We start from the raw sequence: 8958 nt of genomic DNA on the forward strand, positions 1-8958 counted from the left end.
ATTAGAGTCCAGATATATGTGCATTTGAAAAGTCAAATTCAAATTCAAGTTATATGAATTTAATCGTAAAAATCCTTAAAATATACATTAAATTATTAAAATTAATAAAACATGCAAAATATAATTATTTCTGACTATTAATGCTTTATGGATTTACATGCAAAAAAGTTACTTAAAATAAATTCCATTGACAAAATTAGAGCTACTAAGTAAGAATGAGAACTATTATTTAAAAAAAAATTTTTAATTTTCTCATATTTTATTTTAGATTTACCATGATAGATTTTATATTTGATATGTAATGGAAAATACGTTCAAAACAAGAAAGTTCTATTTTCTTATTTTTCTCCTTATCTTTTAAGAAATAGAAAATACTTCTAAATAATGTTATAATGTATTTTTTATATTCAAAGTGATTCATCTTTCCTAATCCATTTAACTACTGACAAAATAAAAATGATGTCAGCTTTATTTTTGGGAGTGGAGTGGGGCTTTTTTAGTTTTAGGTGTCAGCTATATTTGTTTAAATAACTACATACACACTTAACTTATAGAAAATACCTGGACTTGTTTCGGAACATTGTCAATAAAGATAATTACTAGGGCCGGGTAGGTGCGTTTAAGAGCTTTTAAACGTAATTTCTGCTTTTTATCCAGGTATTTTTTTGCATATTCAGAATGCTTATAAAATTTCTCGCGATTTAGTTATAAAAGTGGTGAAATATGTTGTGTAACTGCTTATTACAAGTACATATATCTGTAAATACAGTTAGTAGAATATAAAGGCGCCTACCTATTATGAATATTAGTAAATGATTAGTATTATACTGCGGCCTCTTGTGGAAGAGTTGAATACTATCAAGAATTTTATATATGGCTACCATTTTATTATCGCTAATCGTCTGTGATAAGAAGCTGGTAGATCAGAAATTGGTAGCTTCAGACACATTATAATAAATTATATTACTAACTCTTTTTATCACTAGCGTAAACCAGATTATAGATACGACAGTTTCCTCGATGAAACGTATTTTGTGAAATTAGTATCACCAACAATTTATTGTGTTTGATATTTATCTTGCGTTTCCAGCGAGAATTTACAACACAATTTTTTTATTTTTAATATGTATTTATAAGTTATAATATAAAATATATATTATGTTTATTTTGAATAAATATGACTGTTAAAAATTATTATACCCATTGTTATCATTAATTTTTAAGTTTTTAATAATTTAAAAGTATTTTATGTCTAGAGAAAAAGTAGCATAGCCAGAGGATGTCCATGCCCCTTAATAGCAATATTCATTTCTAAAATAAAGTGATAAGCAAAACAAAATGTATGACAACATACATAACTTTTTTTAATTTTTTGGGGAACTAATTTGTTAATTGAGAAAACTAAGCTCATTTTTGTTGCACCTATGATGAGACCTCCAAAAAAACCCGTAGATCATTCCCGGTAATCATTTTTGGTATGTTAGCACTAATTGCTAACATACGGTTCCCAGTACTTATCAAGTGATTTTACGTCTTAAAATGTATAGATTTTCAAAGTTTTTGTTTAGATTTGTTTAAAAGGATTAATGATAAATTGTAAAATCTACTACATTTGAACCTTTATAAGTTAGAACAATCACACGATTTACGTCCGGACTCGTGGATAGAGCGCAGTAAACAATTGTTTACGTTCAATTAATAATAAAACAATGTTAAATAGCATTTAAATTAAAATTAACTATTTTTTATAACATTTTAAAATACTTGAAATAATAATTATTTAAAACAATAATAATAAAAGGAATTATGATAAGTTTTATTATTATAGTATTCTTCTTGAAAAAATTTTTAAGTTCATAAAATTATAGAGAGTAAGAAAAAGCAGTTCAAAGTATGGCAAAAGAGCAAATTGAGAGAAGATTGGATATAGTAAAAACGCGTGGGTAAATAAGCTAAGTATACAGTAAGTAAAGCGAAGTTTAAGAGGTATGATGAATTATATGGTGGGTTAACAAATGAAGGTAAAAGAGAAGTTTATAGACTTCCAAATGTAATAAGAAAACGGCCTAAATATTATCATAATTTAAGGTGTGTAAAAAATGATGATAAGGGGGTGGTAACGAGCGATAATGATGATGATGTGAAATAAAGGCGGATAGACTATTTTAAAAAAATACTGAATGATGAGTATCCAAGACAGATATTAGAGGATATCTCGTAGAATGAGGGACTGGTAGATTTAATTAGTGAGAAAGAAGTATGGAAGGCTGTGTTATTAATGAAAAATAATAAAGTAATAGGACCAGATAAAATGCCAGCAGAAGTGTGGAAAATATTAGGCGGTGTTGGCATAAAGTGGCTGAAGGATGTTTTGAATAAAATCCTATTAGAAGGAAATATGCCAAAAGAACGGAGGAATAGTATGTGGTGGCGATATTTAAAGGCAAAAGAGATATACAAAAGTGTGGAAATTATAGAAGCATAAAGCTTATGAGTCATAGTATGAAAATTTGGGAAATAGTAATAGATAAAAGAATAAGAAAAGAAACATCAGTATCAAAACAACCAGTTAGGTTTTTTATTTGTAGAGTTAAATGATGGATCCAGTGTCTTTTAAGACAACTAATAGAAAAATATAGAGAAAAGAAAAAAATGCTGTGTATAGTATTTATAGATTTGGAAAAAGTGTATGGTAGAGCACCGAGAGAGGTTTTAAAGTAGTCATTAATGAGGAAAAGAGTCCCAAAAATGTACATTGATATAATATAGGATATATTTAATGGCATTTGTACCAGTGTAAAAAGTTTGGGCGGAGTGACAATACATCTTAGGGTAAGAGTAAGAGTACAAAAAGGTTCTGCTTTAAGCTTTTATTTATTTTCTATAGTGTTGGATGAAACTACTAGAGAAATACATGGAGTGGTATCATGGTGCATATTATTCGATGAATATACAGAGTGTTTAGTGAATAAGGAAAGAGGCCAATTATTACAAACAGTGAGAACAATAGAAACCCGTTTCCTTACTTACTGAACATCTATATAGTGTTAATAGGAGAAAATAGAGCATAAATTAATAAATGACTAGAGTTGTGGAGAACAGCTCTTGAAGAAAGTGTATTTTAAATAAACAATAGTAAGACAGAGTTTATTGAGTACGAGTTTGACAAAGGAGGACACGAGTTATAAGATAAAGGAAAAAGTTTGGGTGGGTGAAGTGGAGAGAAGACTCTGGTGTATAATTATAAAAAATTATATAGTCATTTTATATTGTAATACCTCTATGATAAATGTTGAACAAAATACAAGTGTAAATTTATCAAAAAGAATAAAAGAATGTCGAGTTTTCTTCAAACCGTCGTTAGTTCATTATAATTTCAGTTTTGAAATTGAATTTGTAATTTATCATAAATAATTGCAGTGATGTCAAAGTCAAAAATAGTTGGTGGGCAAAACATTTTTTAATTTAATATCGATACTTTCTACTCAATAATTGTATTGATCTTTTTTTTATATAATGAATCTGTTTATTATTATTTCTGTACATTTATAAACCGCACTATTTTTCCCGCCATATTAATAATTGCTAATATCTTTTAAAACGCTAGTTCAAAAGTTGTTATAAGCTTATCGTTTACTTAATTAGATCATTTTCTTAATTTTTCAATGTTTTCATTTAAAAAAGTTAAGTTCATACTACTTTTAAGTGGAAAGAAAGGGGATAGGACCAATTTGTTTTTTTTTTTTTTTTGAAATACTAGAACACAGGATACTATACATTTTTGAAAAGGAAATATTATAATATTTTTATAATTTCTAATGAATAATAATAAAAGAATTTATAAAATCTACAATGTGATAATTATAGTTTTTATAAAACAGTAAGTAATATTTAATAAAACAAAATAATTTTTATTTAAAATAACATTATTATAATAGCAATAAACTATTGATATTTCAACAAGGAAATATACATATTAGTAGTAAAATAGTATTATACACTTTTATATTGTTAATTAACTAAAAAAATACTTAATTTAATAGACCCGAATTCTCCAAAATGTAATTAATATTTCTCTGGCGATAATTCACGTGTGCCATACTAAGTTTTACTGATATGAATCAAATATGCTTAGAAAAAAAAAAACTATAGAGTGTTACACCAAAAAATAACTAGAAAAGAAATTCATGTCACAGGGTTCTATGGCATTCACTGAATGGTATTCATAAATCCCATGAAAGAAACTTCCAAAAACTTGAAACTATAACAATACAACGAATAAAAAATCTACAAATTTTACTGTAAATAAAACCGACATAGTTTTCAAAAAATTATATACCATACAATTAACAGGTCCTTTTCTTGTATAGCATAAAACCTACAACTGTTTTAACTTAGGTTCTATCATATTAAAAAATATTTAACTGCAAAAATTTACTACTTATCTCCCCTGCGGTAGAACAAACAGATGACCGGGTCATCCATACGCGCTAACATACCGCCCCGTTGAATGTTCAACTTTCAACTATCTTAAGTTTACATCTCATTTCAACATTTATTTATTTAATAAATCAAATTTTTCTAAAAAACTAACAATAGAGATCTTTAATACTTTTCATTCCTTTTTTTTCTTTAATATTATGACAAAAATCAATTTGTTTTAAGTTATCAGTTGTATATTAGATCGATAGATTAGTTTACAAATATTACTTAATAGTTAAAAGTAAAAAATGTATTATAATTATATACTTGTATATATTATATATTATTATACTATATATAATAATATACTTGGCTAGATATAATTTGTGATCTGAAAATGAATGGCCAGAGATACAAATAATTCAAAAAATTAAAACATCATAGTAAAACTAATAGTTTAGCAACTTATTCTGTGCTGGTTGGTATATGTTACTAACGAAAATAAACAATTTTTGTAGTTTAATTTAGAAAATATTAGTTAGCTTGTAAGAAACTTGTTAATAGTTACTACGGATACATTTTTTTTTCTTATATAAGCAGATAAATTTTACGAATACAATTACTCCTTTGAAAATTTTTAATTTAAAGTGTCTATCGTCTTAATTGTTCTCAAAGTCAACATCGTGCAAACCTTTAAGATTTTAAATAATTTTTTAAATAATCCATAACGATGAAAACGAAGACTCAGAGATTATTTGCTCAACTCAAACGTTTACGTGAAAATCCTACTTATCCGTTTATAACGCCATCTTTCGTCCATATACAAAACTTTAATAATAACAAGTCTGCTATTGTGTCTACTAGTAAGAGTTTACCAAAGGCCAATCCAAAATGTTCGTCAGCAAAATCTGTATCAGAAAAACAGCAAATGAAGAATCCACAAGACGTTCCTCTTAAATCGACTTCGGCACATATTAAAAAATCATCTCCAAAGAACAAAGTCGTCGTCGATGATAAGGAAAAGGACGTAGTCGGACCCCAACCAAGATCAAGTACGAAAAAGCATACATCTAAGTCGGAAATTACGAAGGAACCATCTAAAAATTCATGCTCGTCGAAAAGACCAAACGTTTTCGACGACAATGGGTCTTCTAAGAGACCTAAACACTCGAGATCTGTCGTGTTACGCCCTAGTGCGGATGGGTCTGAAAAAACAATAATCCCAAAGGCCATTTCTTCAACTTCAGATTCGGTAAATGAATCGCAGACCTCGCAAGATTATAAAAACGATTATAATGGTATAATTTTGATTTATTCGCTACGAAACACATTTGCAATATTTGTATTTTTAATTTCTATATATTTTTTAATTCAACAGGGCTTTCCTCTAGCTCAGCTCGGCCTACTGACCAGCATAAAAATCTGCCCAAAAAGAAAAGCTCAAACACAATCTTGGAGGGAAAACCGTCTAAGAAAACTGTTTACTCGAGCGCCGTCGAGTTCCACTCGGCTTCTGATAATAAATCCGATGGCAAAATCATGTTGAAAATCACAAAAAAACCTTCTTCCGATAAATAATTTCTAATTTCTAAGGTCGAACTACAATTTTAATATTCTCATTTATATTTTTATAAATTAATTATATATTAAATTAATATTATTCATATTTTTTTTTACTTAATATTTGAGATATTCTAATTTTTTTATTTGTTACATATATTGTCTCTTACTTTTTTTTCCAATAATTTTTTATACTAATCATGTAATATTTATTGATTTTCTATACCTTAAATTTGTTTTTAACTTAATAATTCATTTGTTACTAAAACTATTTTTAATAAATTTATACAAATATCAGTGATTCTGTTGTATTTAATACTGTCATGTTCAGAAATTAGAATTAATAGTATTTAAATTAGTAAATAAATTAGTATTTCCACTATTATTATTAACTAATGTATGTTAGTATTTTCGCTTATGCTGGTTCATATATGTTACTTATGAAATTAAAAAGCAATTATTGTCGTTTTTCAAACGAAAAATAACATTTTTTTCATATAAAATTGTATAGTTTCATAAAATTATGTGTTATTATTAAAGTTAATTTGAACAATTACTGAAGTAAATCAGATTAAAGTTCTTTTAGCGGTTGTGCTAGTCACTTAGTTAAGTAACACAATCTACGTGATCAATTTTTAACTATCCCGATTTGCTTTATTTTGTTTTCTGTATAATTTAATATGTTTTATGTTTGGCTACAGTGACAAAGCCACTCCAAAAGGATCGTAATGAAAGGTTTGGTTAACAATGAGCGTTAAACTTTTGAGCTTATATAGATTATTAATTAATAGGATGTGTTGAAAATATATGTTATTTGTGTTATATTACTGATGCTTAATGAATCACGTTAAATGTATATCAAATAATTATAACAGGGTCATTTTTCTATTAATCTACATAACATGTAGACTAATAATAATAATAATGATATTATTATATATTTAAGAAAATCGCGTTAAATATGTTTGTCTAATAAGCATAGTACTCGTATTGTTAGAACACAATTTCATTACTATACATACAGAATGATTGATTCATCGTTAACCACTATTTTTTTTCTAATATAATAATATTATTGAGAATTGTCTTAGTATTATTTCGTCGATATAGGATCAGAGGAACGCACCAAAAAAAAAAAAAAAAAAATTCTAAATAATTTTAACCAATTATTCTTGTTGAATTTTGTTTTTAGACCACAAAGGTACTCTCACCTAAGTTATAACTTCTAAATATAAGAGTACTAGCATTGTAACAATATTTTTTTATAAATTTTGTTAGACGTAAGACTGTTTAATTCCGGATACTCAGCAAAATCTTGTAATTCATATTTTTAATCGTTTTTTTTTTCGTAAAACTTTTGAAACGAGGTGTTTTATAGTAAATCTGTATAAACTACTTTTTTACAAATATTAATATCATAAAAGAAATATTTCATGCCAAATTTAAAACGTTAATGTTCAAAAACTTAACCTCGTTTCTATAGTTACAAATACAAATTTAAAAATCTTTTGCTATAAAATAATAAAATACGACTTGAGATTTTTTGCACGTAGCCGACGATAACATAACAATTTATAACTTCCCTAAAGAATATATTTTGAGGCAGAAAAAGTACCTAGTTATGCTTATATGAATAACTGAAATATCTCATTTATACACCACATACATACGATAAATATCTAATTGTTTACACGTATGATTGAATTTTTTGTTAACAATTTTAAGAAATTAAGAATTTCATATAGGCAACCTAATCGACGCGTACACACCAAATTGGTGTATGCGAAGTTTAAAAAATAAAACGGTGAAATGGTACCAGGAGTTCATGAATAATAGTCATATTTTTGATAGCCACCATTTTATAAAAGTATTGGTCGGTCAAATATATTGAAAAACAGTACCAGGGATTCAGAAGGTTAGTTTTCATTTACTCAAGGGTCGCGGTATAACGGTCGGCGTCTATTCTAGTAGCCGTTCTAGGCATACGACGCAACGTGTTGGTTGTGAGCGGCTAGTGGCACAGAGCTACTATTCGCCAAACAGTTATGCATCAAGATTTACGCTTCAAAGATGATTACACACATCATTGCGCTACCACCACACTGCATTACACATCTAAATGATTCGTGTAATTATTTTGAATACACATTCATTGCACTTGCAGACTACTTGTTAGTATACGGAAAGCTTTATATTCTGAACGATGTCCACTTATCTGTGTTTTTAATGTTTAGGATACAATACCATGTACATTGATGTGAACGATTGGTATTTATTTTTTATACTCTATACTTGCAATTATTTAGAGAAGTTTTAAAGAAATTTAAATTACGTAAAGTGTGATATACATTATAATGAAACGATAAAAAAAATATGCCCTTCCAAAAAATGAATATTATAAACATACTCAAAGTTATTTCGGTGACGTTTCCAAATTTACAACTCATTCGTTTAATCAGATATGGCCGAGGACTTCTTTAGCCCTCAGACTTTTTCCAAATACCAATAGTTTCTGGAGTTTATCCTTAAATAATTTTTTATGGTTATCAATATTTTTTATACAAAATACAGAGTGGATCCGCAGGTTCTAACAAATTTATAAATTTTAATTAAGTCACCATGCTGCAGTAATTTTTTTTTCATAATTTTTACACATTTGGACAACAGTAACAACAATGGTTAACATAAAGTTTTCATTAAGGACAAAAATATACTTTTTTAATCAAATTTTTTGAGTAGATTTCTAATATGCAATAGAATTTTTTCCTATCACCTCTAATTTTTAATGTTATTTCTATTTAGTATAAAATAAGTAATTTCACATAAAATAAATCGTTTCCTTAAATTATTATCGTATTTGATTTTTTAAAAGTTGACAATAATCTATCATGTTTAACCTATTTTTTAGTTTTTAGCTTCGATGCGAAGCTGAGAAGGTATTGGTTTTACTATGATGTGTTTTTTTTTTTTTTTTTT

General features: G+C 27.1%; 1 protein-coding gene across 1 annotated transcript; it reads left to right on the forward strand.

Annotated features, from left to right (window-relative positions):
- Window positions 1-5104: 5104 nt before the first annotated feature.
- Window positions 5105-6000, forward strand: LOC126905033 (uncharacterized). The gene is made up of 2 exons (XM_050684429.1): window positions 5105-5720; window positions 5801-6000. The coding sequence occupies exons 1-2, from the start codon at window positions 5153-5155 to the stop codon at window positions 5998-6000; spliced, it is 768 nt and encodes a 255-aa protein (XP_050540386.1). The 5' UTR covers window positions 5105-5152.
- The last annotated feature ends 2958 nt before the right edge of the window (window positions 6001-8958 follow it).

The sequence above is a fragment of the Daktulosphaira vitifoliae genome, unplaced genomic scaffold, assembly GCF_025091365.1.
Source record: "Daktulosphaira vitifoliae isolate Bord-2020 unplaced genomic scaffold, ASM2509136v1 Scaffold_4, whole genome shotgun sequence".
In the NCBI taxonomy this organism is placed as follows: Eukaryota; Metazoa; Arthropoda; class Insecta; order Hemiptera; family Phylloxeridae; genus Daktulosphaira; species Daktulosphaira vitifoliae.

Bases quoted from the DNA above. Each gene is read 5' to 3' on its own strand.
- LOC126905033 (XM_050684429.1), top strand. From the start codon at position 5,153: ATGAAAACGAAGACTCAGAGATTATTTGCTCAACTCAAACGTTTACGT. The intron at 5,721-5,800 runs GTATAATTTTGA...TTAATTCAACAG, and splicing joins TTATAAAAACGATTATAATG to GGCTTTCCTCTAGCTCAGCT.